This window comes from Mustela nivalis (assembly GCF_964662115.1).
Source record: "Mustela nivalis genome assembly, chromosome: 2".
NCBI lineage: Eukaryota > Metazoa > Chordata > Mammalia > Carnivora > Mustelidae > Mustela > Mustela nivalis.
In genome coordinates, this window is record NC_139021.1 from 182159003 (window position 1) to 182177766 (window position 18764).

At 46.0% G+C, this 18764-nt stretch overlaps 2 protein-coding genes across 7 annotated transcripts in view; one reads left to right on the plus strand and one right to left on the minus strand.

Annotated features, from left to right (window-relative positions):
• The window catches only part of DOCK1 (dedicator of cytokinesis 1), a 489630-nt gene that overhangs the window by 212018 nt on the left and 258848 nt on the right, over positions 1–18764 (plus strand). The window lies entirely within an intron of this gene.
• The window catches only part of INSYN2A (inhibitory synaptic factor 2A), a 57972-nt gene that overhangs the window by 16278 nt on the left and 22930 nt on the right, over positions 1–18764 (minus strand). The window contains exon 3 of one of the 3 annotated variants that reach the window (XM_082721514.1): positions 1580–1651. The exons of 1 other annotated variant lie outside the window; for it this stretch is intronic. In XM_082721514.1, coding sequence (XP_082577640.1) covers positions 1580–1651 — 72 coding nt within the window. Of the gene's footprint in view, positions 1–1579; positions 1652–11173; positions 11211–18764 lie in introns of those variants that run through there. One more of the 3 variants, XM_082721516.1, reaches the window with a different exon arrangement.

The following is an 18764-nucleotide window of genomic DNA, read 5'->3' on the forward strand; positions in this document are numbered from 1 at the left end:
CTAATGACTCACATTAGCGAAGGGAAAATGGCTGAGTTACATCCCTTCACTGTTGATTCTAAATTCTCTTCCACAGTGTGATTGTAGTGAAAATATTCCCTCGAACCAAACCTCCCTGCAAAGGCATGGTCTCTGAGGAGGTAATTTGCCATTTGTGGGAGTTCCTGACAAACAAAATTTGCCGGGGGGCTTGCTTTCCACCTCTTCTTTGTTAAAAGTGGGAGGACAATCAGGCAGCTTGGCATGCTTTTAGAGACCTTAACCTGGCGATGGTTCTAGCAGGGCCGGCTTTGTCAACCTCGATGAATTCAATGATTCTTGTTGCGGGGCTGGCCTCTGCTTTATAGGATGTTAGTGGCATCCCTGGCCTGTACCTACTCAATGCCTGGGCACCTCTCTCATTGTGGCAGCTGAAAACGTCTCCCTTCGGACCTTGCCAGATGTCCCCTTTCAGGCCAAATTGCCCTTTGTGAACGTCTGGAGTAAGGAAGTGCTAGGCTGACACCCGCTGCTTGTGTCTGCCTTTGGGTTCTCCTGCCTGGCCCCAGAGAAGGTTACCATGTGACTCAAGTCTGCTTTTAAAGAGTCTGAGTCCCATGTGGGATGTTCTGCCTTGGCTGGAGATGTGTGATGGGCCCAGGAGGGTGTGGATTCAAGCTTTTTGCTACATGGAAGACATTTACACGATCTCCCTGTCTCCTCCTTTTTGATGAAAGGATGATGACTTTGAAGAACTTTGTAGAGGGTGTATTTGCGGTGGGGGTGTGGAGCGGAGGAGGGACAGGATTCATAACTGTGCAGTGAGAATTGTTTTGGATAATTTGGTAAGTCCACTAAAATTGTCCTGTAGGCTTTAGTTTCAACACTGAACTATATCGTAACACCTCTTACTACTCTCGCATCTTGTTTGCAAAAATTAGATTTCCGAAAAGAAAACCGAGAATAACCTCCCGGAAGGTTGTGACGACATCCGAAAATTCTAAATTTCCCTGAGAAGCCTAACATAGATTTTCCCCGTTGAAAGTTTCTGCTCTCTTCTTGTTGTTGTGAATATCCTAAACAAACTTTAAATTAAAAAAACGTGATGAACAGCGGTACGGATTCCAGAAGGGATGATGTCCCAAGGGATGCCAGGGCCACGATCTTTGTGAGTTCCTAAGGAAATTAATGGCATATTGGTGCGAGCAGCCTGGGTTCTCCCACAGTATGCCTGGCACATCCAGTGTGGTTTACAGTCTTTGATTTATACCATCTGCAGGGGTCCACTTTCTGGTCTTGTGCGAACACACAGTACAGTGCTCGCGGCGGGCGATTCTAAGGGAGCAACCATCAAACTTACACCAAGTTTTGAAACCACCAAGATGTATTTGCAGGATAAGTGACTTCAAGCTCTCCCTCATCCTGGGATTGTACACCTGGGGTTGAGTATTTAGAAGGAGCTGAGAGTTATGGTCAAGTAAGGCCCTTTACTTTGTGTCTGATATAATCATCCCAGCATGGCCCCCGATGATTCTTAAATTCGTGGGTAAACATCATTTGTCACTCATAATAGAAAAGTGGGAGGAGGAGGTTCACATACCTATAGATAATACATGCACTGTTCCTGCATGTGTCACAATTAGCTGTGTCTTGCCCCGTCCGATATGAAAGCCTACAAGATAAGAACAGGAGAGCATTACAAGTGGTGGCTGGTGGTCACTGGCTGTTACAGAGCTTTCCCAATGCCATTGCTTGTCATGGTAATGGAAACTGATTCCTGTGTGTTTCCCATTTGGCTCCTGTCTGCATTTATCATACAAAACCACTGCAACGTCTATAGCTAAGATGATAGCTAAAATAAATCCAGAATGTGAACATAAGCTACTGGGTGAAGGAGATAATCTGATTTTGCTAAAAGAGAATTGGGGGTGTTTCAATGCGGCTTTATGTTTACAGCATTTGAAAGAAACATGGAGGGAAAACCAGTGCCCGATATGCGGACTGCATGGCTTCACTTTGCCCCACGGCCTCTTGGCCTGCTGGAGTACAAGTCTGCAATCCTCGGTCTGATTTTGCCCAGCACGCTAAGAATGGAGTTTCCATTTTAAATGGTTGGGAAAGAAAGAAGAAAGAATAACAATATTTGGAAACTGTAAATTAATGAGATTTAAATTACAACGTCCATAAGGATTTTGAGAGTAAAAAAATTGTGAACAGTTTTTCCTAAGTATCTATGTGGCATCTTCCATTCTGCTTCTTGGTTTCCAGATTCCATTTATTCTCTGGCTTCAGAGAGAAAGCAGTTTACTCAGTCTTGTGGTAGAGTATCCGGTTCTGCTGTCTTGCCTTCCACTGCTCTTGTCTGCCTGGATCATCTGTGAGATCTGTCTGCCCAATGAGGCCACACAGTTTTGTGTTTTTGGGGGGTGTGTGTGGCCAGATTGGTAACTCTAGTCCTCTTAAAAAAAAAAAAATTAGAGTATTTTTTGGGAGCGTACTGTGGAAGGTTGACTCAAAGGTTGATAAGCAGGATTTTCTTGACCAGGCCTTGACTATTTCTTGGCCCGGTCACCTCAAGGAATTGGCATTAGCAGTGCTTTCCTGCCATTTCTTGTAATAACTTCAGCTGACCTTTCTTCTCTGATATTTTTAACAGCCAGGTGTAGTTTTTCCGAATATTCCTTGGTACCCAGGGGGCAAACATGATAACCACAGCCTGTTAAATTTGTGACAGAAGAAAAGCTTCCATCTAAATTGGCTTATATATACTTAGGGGGTAAATTTACGTTCATAGAATCACTCAACGTGGGAAGAGTATGCACAGAAGGTTTTCCGTCAACATCGATAGTCAATATTTTTATCACTTTTGCTATGTAAACTGCTCTGTGTGTATCGTGGATTTTGAATTGAAAATGACTTTTGTTTTCCTCTCTGTATTTTGTGTTACATAAACGTTTGACTAAAAGATTTCCCACTCAATGTCATGTTGTCTCAGTGAGCTTTGGTAAACTGGGGACTTGCCCTTTGAATTCTGTGTATTTTACTTATTAATCAAGTGGCCGTATTCTGCCCCAAAGTGCTGCTGATCATTGCCTGTGACCGCAGTGCATTTGGGCAAGGCCTGAAATGGTGGTGTGGCTGCATGGGTGCTGACCTTTATCCAGACTCACTTTTTGTGGGGCTCCTTGGCTCTGTGTGTTTGGTGTTCTACTCTCCCCTTGGCTTAGTCTGTAGAGAGGAGCAGTCGAGAGCCTGTGTGCATCACAAGCTCTCCCTCCTCCTCCCCGGACATGGCCACTTTCTTACTTAGGCTTTTCCTTTTGACAGACCCCACCCGTATATTCCTCATGAACCTTCCCACCTGGCTCCAGATCAGTCAGACCCATTCCAGGGTTCCCCCGTGTCATGATGTCAACCTTCTCCATTCTTCCATGCCTGATGTGTATATAAAGGGACTTTCTCCATTAACCATATTCTGCTAGCGCTTGCCCTAAGGTCATGTCTCACTGAGGTCATTCCGTACAATATTGTGCAACACTTGAGCCCATGTCCTAGCAGTGACACAGGTGATGTGGAACGTGTTGTCACACTCTTAGATTGGGGTGCAGTTGAGGTACTGTTCTGCTTTTGTGTTGCACGAGCATATGCTAACCACCAGCCAGGGTGGCTGTTTATAGGAGCTAGGCACATGGCAGAGGTGAGGCTTTTAAAAGAAAGCAGGCAGAATCAGGGACATTTCTTAGCCCTCATCTGAGGGGCAGTCTTTCTGGGTTCTAAGGAAAATACGAATTCCAAGCTTGTAGAACCTTCCTGTCTTAGACCCCAGGAAAAATTCTGATCAAGCCTCATCAACACCAGCACCCCTTAATTGCTCAGTATTGTACAATTCCCAAGTGTCTCACATTAGAGCCTTGGGCCCTCAAATTAATTATGGTATCCTCGTTTTAAAAAGGAAAATAGAGTAACATTTCACGTCCAGGATCTCATTATTCTTAGACCCCAGGCTGCTGATCGATTCTCTGTGATGCCTTCCTTCTACCTTGGGAAGGGTGTTCTGCATTCCGAGTAATTGGCAGCTTGGGATAGTCAGTGAGTCCAGCAATGCCAGGACAAGGGCTTCAGGTATCAGAAATGCACTTGAGGACTCTCTTCCAGGACCTTGGCATTTTTCGGTTATGCTTTCTTAAAGCATTTTCTGAAAGGACTCTACTCTTATCCCCTTCTTAAGCACACACACATTTTTTAAAAACACTGTTACAGTCAGTAAGCAAATAGTTATTAAGTGCTTATTTGGTGTTAGATTAGTTGGCTACCAAGGAGACATTTTTGAAAAAGACAAAGTCCTTGTCCTCACAAGGCTTGCAGTAGAGTGGCCAAGGCAGGCAGGCAGTGGGTGAACGCATGGATGGATGTATGGATGATTAACACATGATAACATGTGTTAATGGCTGTGAAGAGGTGGCTTTAGCTTGCTAGCACACTGAGGACATGGATTCTGAGGTGGGACCTTGATGATAATAAAGAAGGAGTCATCTGAAGACCCAGGGTTGAGTGGTGCAAGCAAGGGGACCGTCACCCGTGAACATCCTGCAGTGGGAATGATACTGGTACGTTCGCCTGACAGAGAAAAAGGCCAGTGTGGCTAGAACAGACGTTGCATATAGGAACTGGGGAGGAGATGAGATTAGATCATGTAAAATGGGAAACACCTTGGACATTATTTTAAATTTAATGGGAAAGCCACTCTAGACTTTGTCGTATACTTGGATGAAACAGAGACGTGGAAAACACTTTTTGACTTTCTCTGACCCATGCCTCAACATCACTTTCATCCAATTTCCATTCTCTTGCTTTTTATTTACAACAAAACCCAATTTACTCAGTCCTGAGATACAGGATGGTTTGGCTGATGTCTATTGATAAGAAGCAAATGAGTCATCGTGCCTGCTTTGTATGGAGACATATCTGTGCGCACTGGTTGTTAGCTAATTTAAAAGAGAAACAGGCAGTCAGTCCTATTTCCCCTGTGTCTGCGAGGTATTTTCAGGATCTCATTGCCATGAACTTTTCTTAGAAAAAAACCCTTATGTTCCTGAGATTTTTTTTTTAAAGGACCTTTCTTTTGTTTAAAGAATTCAAGTGTTTGGAGTCCATGAAGGCAGTTTATAGAAGGAGAGGTCAGTGGCAAATTCATTTGTGAATAAAATTGAAAGTGTTGCTCTTGTGTCATGTGGTTAAGTCATGGGCCGCCTCCAGCAGCTAACGTCAATCAAGGTATGCCTGCAAAAATTTTATTAAGCATGAGGGTGTTTTCAGTAGAGGGCTTAAGCCGTGTAATCCACTGTGCTTACTGCTTTGATAATCCATCTAATTGTCCTTGGAGCTTTCAAGCTGTAGGGTTTGGCTTCACTGATAATTTTATGGTCACATTAATAATTGTGTTACAGCATCTGAATGAATGTGTTCTCTAAATATAGATGAAACCGATAAATTCTTTCTATAGGGCAGGGAACACAAAGTGCTGTTATGGAATTTCCCTAATTTTTCCTTCTCACTTGGAAGCAAGTCATAAAACCAATACTTGGAATGATTATAATTCCCACTGCCATGGAGAGGAGCAGTCCAGACTCTTTGAACTGCTGGACCAGATACTTCTCTAGTGACAGCAGGGCTAGAGATCTTCGGTGACTCTACGTTTGGAGAAGAGAGAGCTAAGATTATTGATGTAAAAGCTGCAGAGGAAGAATGTCTTGATCAAAAATTTTAAGTTTTCCGTTTTGCAAGTTACTTACTATCTTTGTAAAGCTCTCTTTCTTTTTGTTTTGAGGAGTTATACCTTTTATGGGTTTATAATTCTCTGTCTGTCAGAGTGCCCAGTACACAGAGTATTTGGTTAACAGTAATGTGACCAGCTAATACAGTCCACTCCTTGGGTTCTCGTATTGAAGTTCAGTAATAGACAAATCTGATGAAAGAATTCCTACCAAGTACAAAAAGCAAGTGAAAAGTATACATTGTGAAAAGCTCTGGTCCCACTTTTTTTCCCAGTAGGAGCCCCTTTGTACCCTATGATAGGCATGCTCATTGTAACTACCTTTTTTTTTTTTAAAAAAAATACACTGATCTTTGTAGCACTCACTATTGTCCACTGCAGTTAGTTGCCATTGGCCAGTATTCTCTGCTCTTAGCAATGTCTGAGACTAGGAAAGAACATGATATTCAGCACCAAGAACAGCACCAACCTATTGCATTCGCTTCAGACCTTTTTCTGTTCCCTTGATTCTCTTGCTCCCATCACTCTAGAACACAGTTCTGACTGAGGAACGGACTCCAGAATCTGCAGCCTCTCCTTGCTTGATGCCCTTTTGACATTTATGATCTTGGAGGGCTTCACTGAAAGCTAAAGGGGACTAGACACGAGTTAATGAGATGAATAGGGATGTAAAGAGCATGGACGTTGTGAAAACAATGGAGGAGGGAAGTGTTGCTCTGGATTTGTCCAGACAGAGGGGTGAGGACAAGTGAAATTTACGTGGTTCTGGTACAGTCCAGGTGTGGAGCCATTTCCACCTCTGTTTTGTGGATTTCTTTATAAGACCTTGCTCTACTCTACAGAAAGCAAGATGAGCGTCCTTTATAGAAGACAGTGTGGAACTCTAGTTGGGGCACCCCCATCCAAACACAACACTGGGACCTCCTTTTTGGAGTGGCCTAGAATTCTCCAGGTTACCTCTGGGTGCAGTTCACCAGTTTCTCCAGTACCCCAGGCTTCTGCAGTAATCTGCTTCCATTTTTAGTTATCCTTTTCAAATGTATACTTTCGTTTGCTTATATAAAAAGGAGAAGAATGGTGCTGAATCTGGGGTTTGCAAGTCTTTGGTCATTCCAGTAGCAGAGCAACAACAAGAGGTGATGGAAAGTAGAATCAACAACAACGGCAACAAAGAAGTTAAGGCACATGGCCGAGCTTTTATAACAAAGATGTGGGGATGCGGAAGGAAGGATGACTGCGGTGTCAGCCTGAGCTCTGCCCTGGGGGGCAGTGGCTGAAGAGCAGGGGTGTCGCTGACAGACAGCATCTGCTTTCTTGAGAATGCGTCCCAGGGCGATCTAAGATAGCAAGGCCCCAGGTGGTAGGAAAAGGTGCTGAGAAATGTCACAGAAAGGTCACTGAAAGCTTTCTTCCTGGCCACATACCCAAGCTGCTCAGTGTCTCTGAGACCTTGAAGATAAGGCCTGAGAGGCAGGACAAACAACTCCGACCCCCTCCCAACACCCCCTGTCCCCAAAATTAATTGTTTGGTTAAAAGGTCAGGAAAGGAACACAAAACAAAACCTCTCACTGTGCCTGTTATCGGAAGCAAAGTCCAGCAAAGTCCTTCTCCATCTCGGAGAAGAATGGTTGGCAAGTAGAAATTAATCCTATAGTATTTAGCCAAAACTACTAGCACCAGATTATTGGATTGACTCTCTCCATGCTGTTCCTCCTGCCACATCCCACAACCCAATTTTCTCCTTAAGATCTTAATTTCCCAGTTGAAAATTTCCTTCTTTCATTCCTGGGTGACTATAGGTGGTTTTTGACTTCAGAAAAGCATTCTCTGAACTAATGTTGCAAGTGCATTGGCGCGCAGCGTGCTGTGGGCCTGTCCCCTGGAGTCCCGCATTGGCACACCGTGCATGAGACCCTGGTCTGCACTGCTGGTCTTTTCAATGGCAGGTGATTTTCAATAAGTTCAGAATTTCTGTCGTGCAAACAGATGGTGTCTTAGGTGATGCTAAGCCCAGGGCATGGTCCTTTAATTGCGGTCTTCAAGACACGCGCATCACCTAGAGTATCTGATTGGTCACGTGGACTTAGCTCCGAGGTCTGTATTAGGGCCTTAGCTAGAGATGGTGGTTGCTGTAGAAGAGAAAATGGCATGCTCTCTACCATCAGTGATGATTTTATGCACTTGCTTAATTTATTCTTGTTTTGATCCTTCTTGTTCTTTTGGCTTTCTCACTGGATGCCAAGAAGTGTTTTTTCTACCACATTTTAGCCCAGGTTTGCGCTCCAGCTGTCCCCTTCATGATAACTGAGCCATCACTTATGTCAGCATCTTAAAAGGCTTTTTCATTTAATAGTCTCAAAGTGACTTTAATTAGAGGCATAAAGTGATACCACAACTATTGTTGGGAGAAACTAAACTTCAAAAAGTAGTCAAAGGCAGCTGTTTTCAGTGACCCCCTACTATGTTTTAAGACCACCCCTAGCAGTGGTTTTGGCTTACTCCTAAGGCTGAGTTCTCCCTAGGAATTTGCCAGATTATACTCTGAAAGTACAGTTACTTCGCATATTAGCTGTTCATAATGAAAGTGAATTTAGACTTTCCCTGTATGTCCATGCAAACTGAACTGTATCTCTGTTTTGCATCTAAGCTACTAAATGCCAGAATTTGGGGAACATCCAATTTAATTTAGTGTTAAAAGAACTTGAAGTTGATTTTCCAAACCCAACTCCCAAGGTCGTCCGTTGATGAAAAAGAGGCAGTGCTGGCTTCAACGAGCAATGGTATGACCTGTTCCCTCTTCCCCAGAAGCTGAGAGGAGCTGTCTGTTAGCCAGTGGCCATCTTGCTATGTTAGGCTGAGCAGTCCTCTGATCATCAGTGGCCTGGGACGCCCCGCTGGCTAAGCATTTTGTGTCTTTTAGAAAGTGAGTGGTGTTTTAAAGAATGCAAAATCAATTGCCCCAGGTCTTTGTGGAACCCGTTTTCCCTTGCCTTCCGGGTGTCTGAGAGGGCTGACTGGTTGGAAGCCTTCCTGGGTTTCAGAGGAGTGGCACAGTCAACTGTGCCCCAGGTGCCTTCAGGCACCTCCAAGTTCCATTCCTCTGCCACAATATCTGCCAGTCGATGTTGTCTTGGTACGCAGCATAGTGTCCTCTGTGTCCCCCGCCGATGACCTGCATGCCAGTCACAGGAGGGTGGCCATAAAAACTGGCTACGTGCCGTGATGAGCGGAAGACAAGTAACCAAATTAACTGGGAAGGTAACTTGGATTCAGCAGATCTATGAGGGTTGGATTGATCTCAGATCTGGTGAAATTTAGTGGCTCTTAACCTGGTTTAAATAAAACTCAGGAAGACCCATATCCATGCCTTCTGTTCAGTATCTTGAATATGGCATAATCACCAAATTATTTGTATTTTGAGAATTTTAACCAGCAGTCATTAGTTATTATATTACCGTGATTTCTCTCTTCTTCTGCTCTTTTGCTTGTAGATACTAGTTCTGGCAATAAGGCCAATCCCATTACACTACTGGTTTCCTCTGTTCATCTAGGGCTTCTTTTTGGAGAAAAGAGGTCTCGTTGACATTGAATTACATCAAACTCTTCTTTTCCACACACACTCATGTGATCCTCCAGAATACGAATGTGTATGTTCCAAGCGTCCCTTGTGTAAAAAATAGAGTTGTCCCGGCTGACTCCCCTAAAGGAGATCTATTTTTGGAGTTTCACGCTAGAAGGGAGAAGCGATCTCCTATTATTAAGCTGATGGTTAGATTATGTAGCACTCTCTAGTGGAGTGGCAGGATAGCTACCAAGTCCCTGGAGCCTGGGAACCCCAACACCATTTTGGCTTGTTGGAAAGTGTGCTGTGGTCAGACAGATTACTAAGAAATGATGTTTTTATAGCACAGCACATAGATGGGGTGATTCTTTCTTCCCATTTGTCTCCACCTTCATTTCTTCCTTCCTCCCCCGTCCTTCCTTCGCTCCTCTCCTCTCCTCTCCTTCTCTGTCTTTCCTTCCCTTCCTTCCTTCTTCCTTCCTTCTTGCTACTTTGAAATATCTTTTACTGTTTAAATAGGGGTATTTATTTATATATAAATATTGCCTTTCTGTACTTTCAACTGATGAAATGTTTTCTCCCTTAATCAAAATTACAGCTAGTAAGTATAAACACTTTTAAGTTAATAAATATGTATAAGTTGATCTCTTTATTTTTTCAGATTCAATTAACATATAATGTATTATTACTCGTTTCAGAGGTGGAGGTCAGTGATTGATGAGTCTCATGTACCACACCCAGTGCTCATTCCGTCCTGTGCCCTCCTTCGTGCCCGTCACCCCATCTCCTAGCCCTGCCCCTCCAGCAGCCCCCAGTTTCTTTCCTATGGTTAAGAGTCTCTTGTGGTTTGTCTTCCTGTCGATTACGTCTTGTGGGTTTTTTTTTTTTTTTTCTTCTTCTCCTGTGGGCCTCTTTCTTGTTTCTCAGATTCCACAGGGTAAAGTTCTCAACGTTGTTCACAGCCTGTTCCCCAGAGCTGGGAGTGGAGACGTTGATCCTTGAAGGAGCAGCTCCCCATGCGAGCCCCGTGTCATCTTAGTAAACACATCCTAGTGACCGAATCCTGCTTATTTCTGCTTCATCTTCCGGTTGTGAGACCTTAACGGGTTTGGCCACAGATGCGCCCAGACAGCAAGCCGGCCTGCAGCCTGGTTGCATGGTCACAGCTCATGGAGCTCTTCCTCGGCGTCAGCCTGGCGCTGGGCCTGTTCCAGGGAGAAGTTGCTTGGGTGACTAAAACAGTCCTTGCCCGCAAGACACCGAGCATCTAGAGGACATATGTTTCCAATAGGAAGGAGCTGCTTCTTTGCTGACCTAGGAGAGATGTAGATCTATTTCTGGGGACAGTTTCTGCGCTCATTCAAACGCACGTCCTTGTTCTGGCCCAGATGCTCTGTTCCCTCATAGGCTGCTGGCAGGTTCCCAGCACTGTGCTGGTGGCTCTTTTGCAGCCGTTTTTCAGTGGATTTTGATGGTGTGATGAGGTGTTTCTGTCCCACGTGACTGAGAGTATCTTGGTGGCCCCAGATTTATCTGCCCAGTCCTGGCTCTGAATTCACAAGCACTTTCCGTGGAGCAGAGGGCTTGAGGTGTCCATCGTAAATAACCTGTTTCTTGCGTGACTCTTGGAAAGTGAGTACTGTGCCTCTCTGCTTTCAGCCTTTCCACAGGATTTATCAGATGGAACGTGCCATACATTTTAGTCATTATTTTGCTTTCAGCTCCCCCCCCCCCATAATGTCAGCACCACGGGGGCAGATATTTTTGTCTGTCTGTCCCTGATGAACGTTCAGGGCTCACGTTGGATAATGAATGAGAAAATGAGGCAATAAGGGAATGAATGAATGAAGAATCTGGATGAGCTCCTGCTGGGTTAACTGACCTCATACCCTGTGCTTCCAAAATGAAAATAGGACGGTCAGCTTTGTGATGTTTCCAGCTGGATCAGGTGAGAACATCTGTCTCAAAGTATTAACATTATCCCATCTTAAATTTCCCAACAAGTGGAAAAGGTCAGTCAGCTTCTGCTTCCCACACCCAGATATTAAAATAAATGGCTCAGCCCGCTGCTCCGCCAGCCCCTCCTCATCCCCGGGAAGTGTCTCTTCTTTATCTCAGAAGCAGTCCTAGTGACGGAATTTCCGTGAGAAACAAGCACCTGATTAATAATGAATGCAGGTGCTTTCTTTACATGGTGTTGACAAATTCAAGTTTACTGGCCAAGCAGCTCCCCCAGTGTGGTGACCCTATAATTCTCAGGAGGCTGTGGCTTTTAGGGAAGCTTGCAATGCTTTTTCTCCTTCTAAAGAGAAACAGAGTGGTGGCTAGTGGAGGCTCATGGCAGCCGGCGTGACGCTTTAAGCACGCAGGAGACCCTGGGGGCCAGCTGGTGTCCCTTGCTTCTCCCTTGGCGCTCTGCTGCACCTCCCGCAGGGCCTCCCTCCTCTCCCTAAGGCTCTGCTTCATCTTCCTGCTCACTTCCCTTTACACAGAGCCCTGCGTGACAAAGAACTAGGAATATATTACTATTATTACTATTATTATTATTGCATATCCATTATTATTACTGTCAGAAATACACGCAGACTTGGACAGAGAGAGACAAAGAGATAAACACTATTATTAGGGCAGGCCTTCTCTCTTTAGAGTCTTATCATCATATTTCCATGATATAAAATCATCATAGGTAGAAACTGGGGAAGATAGTAATTATTATTTTGTGCGTGGACTGCCTGGTTATGTTACAGAGAGGGCAAAGCCTTGTTACATTCCTAAGTTGCAAAACGGTAACCATGATGACAAACAAGTTCTTCACCCCAAAGGGCACCAGGAGTAGCTTTTAATAAGGAAAACAACTTTTTAGGGCTGAGCTGAGGCTGAGTTGATTAACTTGTTTTCCTGGAAGACAGATAAAGCTTAAGCGATAATTTATTGAATATTGATGAAAATGAATTATGGTGGCAGTGGCTACCGAGCTAGAATGAGAATAGGGATCTGGGTATGTTGTCCTAAAGCAGAACTCGTTCTGGCTTGCCGTGCTCTGCCATGCTAGTTCTCTTCCATAGAGTCTGACTTCCAGAGGTTTTAATCTGAAAGCATTTGTGTGCATTTGCTGGTACTTCTGATCATAAATATCCATGGAGCCCTTCATGTTTGATGTACGGTTTCTTTTGATCTGTTTTTTATTTTTATTTTTTTAGAACAGTTAATTTTGAATCAGAACTTACTGTTTGTGAAGCATCTGCATTGTCTTGAAAGTCTGACCTTGTGCTGCTTTGTTTTTTAAACAATCGCTTCAGAGCTCTTGCAGTTGAAGATAAAATCTTTAACTTCTGGTGTCATCATTTATAAGATTCTTGAGGTCCAATTATGAGGCTTTGATCTGGGCAGATAGTTTAGTGCCCTAACCAATGAGATGTCGAGAGAAAAAACTGACTCCATTTTTGGTGCCCAGGACCTCGACTCTCATAAATGTCCTTTCAGATGTGACCTTTAGAATACATGCATGCTTGTTTTTGTTGCATTGAAAACTTTTTCCTCCAACTTGTGGTTCACGTGAATTTAGCCATGTATTTGAGGAAAGCAGAGCCAGTGGGGTCCCCGGCACCCAGCAGTCACTCACTGAGCCACTGATGTGACAGATGGTACCTGAAGGCCTTGAAGAGTCCTCTCCAGGGATGTTGCCTATGGATAGATTTTGTGCTTGCCACTCAGGTCCCTGAACTTCAAGATCAATGGTTCTGATTTATTTTTTTTTCCTAAATTACCTCACAGGGGACATTCCTCTTACTGATTACGAATCCTTGAAAACATGTCTTAGTACTGGGATCCCTTTAAAAGGTGCTTTCTGCTTTCTTCAGAAAATAAGTTTGTAAAGATCTCACCAGCTCTGGACACAAGAACCCCTTAGTCCCTTCAAGTTAAAGGAAAAATCCAGATGTGCAGTAGCAATGAACATGCTTGCTTTTTAATTCTGTGTGGATACAGCAGGTTTGCCATTCTTCGAGGGTGAGATGGTGGGCACTTGGGCCCAGTAGAGATCGGGCTGGGAAGTCTGCCTTTGCCATTCCTCAGAGCCTTCTGACCTTGGGGATGTCACCATGCAGAGCCAGGCTTTACGTTTCTGGTGCAGAGAATCCCTACCTTCAGTGTTATTTTGAGCATTCTGTGAAACCGTGCAGAATGTTTGCCTATTGGAGGTGCTCAAAATAGATGGGCATCGTGGGTGTAGTGCCCACTTCCCTGAACTCTTCCACAGATCCAGTGGGCAACAGAGCTCAAGCCGTTTTTGCAGAGCCTAGGAGAATTTGTATTGGATTTGAAAGCGAGAACATGTATTTCATCTCTTAAAAAAAAAAATAAACCCGAATTCTGGGATACAAATCCATAAATGTTCATGTCATGCCTTGAACTGCTCATTTTATCTGCAAATGCGGGCCTGGATTGCCTAGGAAGTCTGTGGTGAGGCATTCATTCACCTACCAACTTAAAAGGCCAGGGAGATATTTGAAATCTGTTTTGTCATTCTGCACAGGAAGATTATTTAAATTACATTTTCAAGTAGGTGTGATACCCACATGAAGCCCAGAGCAAGAATTTGGAATGTGTTTTATATTCTTACAAATGTATTTGCTCCATTTTTCACATTAAGCGTGGAAAAGCTTATTATTTTTGAAGAACTTTAAAAAAAAAAAGTGTTTATAAAGTTCTGTAAATATAAGCTGTACAAAAGACTCACTGTGGTCCTGTGCGTTAAGGGAAGAGAATGCTGGATGGTGCGTGAACTGTGCCTCCATTGCAGAATCACAAAACAAAACTTACACGTAAGGGTTTAAACTTGAATATTTGATCCCAAGTACATAAAAGCCATTGGTTGCAGCAGAAAAAGAAAATGGAAAGGTATTTCTGAAATCTGTTCAAAGGATGGCCGCCGAGAAGGATAGACGCCAGTTCAAGCCGGTGTTGCAGGTGAAGAGACGAGAAGTCTAGAGTCAGTAGACAGAAAACACGGCGGCGGGATCCCTGGACGCACTTACTGAAGGCCGCCCGCAGACAGGGCTCTGTTGCTTGATTCTGTGTCTCTCTCTGTCAACTTTTATATAAGGCAGTGGCTGAAGTCCCCCTGTTGGGAGGCCTCTCTGGAGCAATTGTTCTTAGAGCAGAAGGGAGCTGCGAGGTCCCCTGTGTCCCCTGGACTGTCCTTCTTTCTTAGGGGAACAGGGAGCTGGGAGAGGCCCGGCCGGAGGAGCCGGGGAACATGTTTCCTGACTCCGCAGTCTGCCTTGCCCACGACGCCGGATCTGCCTGGCCTATGCGCGTCTCTGAAAACGAACATGGAGCTAATGTCGCCCTTTGTAATCCCCCTGCCTTGTAGCTTTCAGAACCAAACCAGCCTTTATCAGAAAGCAGGAGGATCTCTCACTTGAAAGGTTTAGGCCTGCCCCTTGCTTCACCTCCCCACACTGAGAACCTGGAAGGCTCCTTCTCAGTCACAAAGTAACCTGGAAGGAGGGTTGCTGAGACCAAAGACAGCCCTTGGCTGAGAGCCTTGTCCTCTGTGTTTGAGAAACCCATGAGGCCGGTATGCTCAGTGCTCCCTTACCGAGTCGGAAGCTGAAGTTCGGAGAGGTTAATCACCTTGCCTAAGCACAGCTAGGGGAGAGAGAGGCCGAGCAAAGTTGCCCGCTCAGGACCGGCTGACTGCAGGGCCCCGGTCGCTCCGCTCGGCTCCGCTCCTGGATCTCACTCCTGGGAAATGGCACAACGAAGTGAGCAGGAGGCAGACCTCGGCCGGCCGGCTGGAACGTTTGAGTGACGACAAATGTGCAGAGACACAGAAACTGATTTATCAAGAAGATTAGGAAATGAAGTGCTGACATTTTCATCCTGTTGAGATAGGGAGCGCAGAGAGGGCCGGGAGGGCCTTGGCAGGAACGAGGACCTTTTCGCTCCTGATCTCCGTGCTGGGCGCTGCTTTCCCTTTGCTGCTCACAGTCTCCTCCGTTTCGGTGCTGCATCGTGCCAGACGCCTGGGAAGTCTGCACACGGCCTTCGTCCCAGAAGAGACCCAAAGTGCTGTGTGCAGAACCGCTAACGCAACCCACCTCCCCTCTTCAAAACGGGGCCATGCCAGCTAAGCAGGTGGAAAACTTCCATCTCGGTCAGTGGGTGGGTTCTGGCCACAACAAGCCCAGCATCCCTCCAGAGCGTGCTCTGGACACTGACACGGGCCTGCCTTCCTGTGCCCAGCTTCTCCCTCTGCTCTAGCAGGTGGGCTCTGGGAAATTCCATCAGAAGCTCCCACGGAGACCTTGGTGATTCCCGTGTTCGAGGCCTGGCTGCCGACGCAGCAGGGCATGGGTTTCCATGGGGGTCTTTCTGCTCTGGGACTTCAACTGTCCCTTTGCGCTTCCTCTGTAATTGCGTTGCAGTGTTTGTGCTCTGAGGGCATAGGTGGTGAAGGAAACTTTGGAGAGATTTCTGCTTCCCTGATGGGCCCTTCTGAACGGTGTCCGATTCCGAGTGATCTGTCAATACAGGGTCATAGAAGATGAAACACGGGTATCATTTCTGTCCATGGGGCATCAGTATCTGGGTGAGAGCAAGTCATGGCCCACAATTCTGTGCTGTGACGACCTCTTCTTTGTGCTGGTGGGAAAGTGAAACCTTTCTCATGTTTTCAAGACCTGCTGTCGCCGTCATATATGTATTATATGTACAAATTACATAGCTGTGGGTAACACACGTGGAGTTTGCAGGCAGGAGGCCAAAGTTTGTGTGGGCTGAGGATGAACAGTCAGGTGGAGGCTTGGCCAAACTGATCGTCAGTGACCTGGGAACGCTTCAGAGGGGGACCTGAGCTCATGTGACTTGTAGCCCCTCCTTGCCTGGCACAGGGCTCAACACACAGGAGACTCTTGTTAGAGGCCTTCTGAACAGGCACATGAATGGTCCCTCTGTCTGGCGGTCCCGCACCCAGGATGGTCCCGCACCCATCCTCTGACCCGGGTTTCCGTTGAGCAAATGTGGTCCCGTTCACAAGATCGTGTGGCACAAGTCAGCATACCCTGCCTGTGGCCCAGATCTGGCTCCTTGGCTTTTCTGTGCGCAGTTCTGTGGGAACAGAGGAGAGCCATTCTCTTCTGTGCACATACTGTCCATGGCTCCTTTCATGATACAGTGGCAGAGCTGAATTGTTGGAAGAGAGACGGTGTGGCCTTCAAATCCAAAAATATTTACTATCTGGCCTTTTATAGATAAAGTGTGCCAACATCTGCCAGGTCGAAAGGTGACGCTGAAGTCTTCAAATAACCATAGATCCCAAAAGGCTGATTTTTTCCCCCCCTAGATGTGAGTGTCTGCACATACCTTCACCTGCTGTGTGCCCAGCCCCCTTGCTTTAGTGATTAAAAGGAAAGCAAAGCTGGGCCAACAACACAGGACTCCTTGCTGGGTTTGCATGGACTTGTTGCTGCCCTCAGCTCTTTATTCCTACCTCTTTTGTCTTCAAAGTCACTGTGAGCACTGTCCTCAAAGGGCCCCTGATCGAGGGGGGATTCCCTTGGCTTATTTTTCTTTGCTAGTCCCATGTGCCCTGGACCTCACATCGCGGAGAAATACTCTTTCTTGGGGAGGTTGAACCAGCTGGACAGGACCCCGGGAGCCATAGCAGGGAGGAGCGGGAGACCAGATCACCGGGTTCATAGCCTGCCTGCAAGCTGCTGGGGTCCTTGGGCTGTTGAGGCTTCGCTGCTTTTAACTGATGGTCTCACATTTGCTCTCAGTCAGTACAGCTGCAAAGCCTCTGGCTTCCAGGTTTCATCTCTGCCCATCCATCACATTTGACAGCCCAGAATGGCCCAGGTCCTCCTCTCTCCCTGCCTCTCCCAGCAGCCACGCCGGCAGGTAACACCCCTTTGACACGGGGAGAGATGTGACCGGCCAAAGAGGCTACTTGACTCCGGGCAACAGCAGATCCTGCCGTCACGCACGATAGCTCATGGAAAGCTGCTCATGTAGTTTTCGGGTCTTCTCTGCATTGCCGATTCTCATTAGGCTGTCACTTGACCCCCAAACGCACGAAGACACTCAGAGTGTTGGAGTGCAGTCCTGGAAGTAAATAACCATCTCCTCGTGCAGCGCCCGTCGCAGTCGCTGGCGAGTGCACACTTAGAACCTGCAGCCAGTGCGTCAGAGGGTCTCCTGCCCGGCCACCCCTGGCTGCTCTGGGGAATTACGGCTGTTACACGAAGCAGTGGGGTTTTTTAATGCAGTTCCCTGTTCGCCTGGTTCCCAGCCGTCAGCGACTACATTAGTGGCCTAGTGAGGCAGCCTGTGTGACCCTGAACTTCCCGGAAAGAGACAAGCATAATGCTGAGAGCTCTGAAGTAAGCAGGTGTTCATACCAGCAGTGACCAAATGCTGCCCTCCCTGCATAAAGCGAGCGATGTTTGTGAACTGCCTGAATGTTTTTATAAGGGACTGAAAGGCGTGATTTTGAATACTTTTTGCACAGCTACCTCCTTTACGGAATGCGTCCTCTGAAATGCTCATACTAGGACATGGCCTTTCCTCGGTGCCCGCTGTGTGCTGTTTTCTGCTAGTAGTTTTGCAGACATTGTCTTTAAGCTTTTGGTAGCCTTGTCTGGTACAAGATGAAATTGGGGCTCTCTGAGATCCAGTAACTTCCCTACGCTGAGAACACTCTGCTGAGGCTTTTTGGAAATCGATATAAGTGAGATGAATGAATCACGTGAAAAATAACTGGGAAGCTCCTGCACGGGGTTAGGGTTGGTGACCCAGGAATTCCTGTGCACAGAGGAACGACTTCAGCGGGCTCGTCTGACAGACGCGATATGCAGTTTGTACAAACTCACTAGTGAAGGGAAGTCCCACAAAAAAGTTTATACCTTCAGTGTAGTTCAAGAAACGTAAGTTGGCCCATGGAGCCTCGCCACGGTCCAGGAGTGTTGCCTTCCCTGGCTCTGTCCTCCTCTCCCACACCGTAGCAAGCCCGTGGCCTCACTGTGCGATGTGGGTGTAGAGGCAGCATCTGTCACTGCGATTCGAAGTCGTGGGCTCCACAATGCACATGAGATGCCTGTCCCCACTGGGAAACCCCCACCCCCACCCCAAGCGCAGGTGAATTCTTGACAGAGCAGGATCTCTGTGCTTAATGGAGGGTGGAAGGTGAGGCCATAAATTTTTATCCAGCGCCTGCACATTCTCTACTGTTGATGGCTTTTTAAACTCTAGAATATTTTCCAAGGAAAGCTCTGCTGATCTTTTTAACTTGGTCATGAAATTCTTTGTCATGTTACATAATGACTGTATAATAATCTGTAAAAGTAGAGTGGGTTTTCCTGTTCTTTTACTGTGAGATGCAAAGAGAACAAACACCTCATTCCCTGGCTCACATAAGGTACATGAAGTAAGCCTTCCTCTAGAGT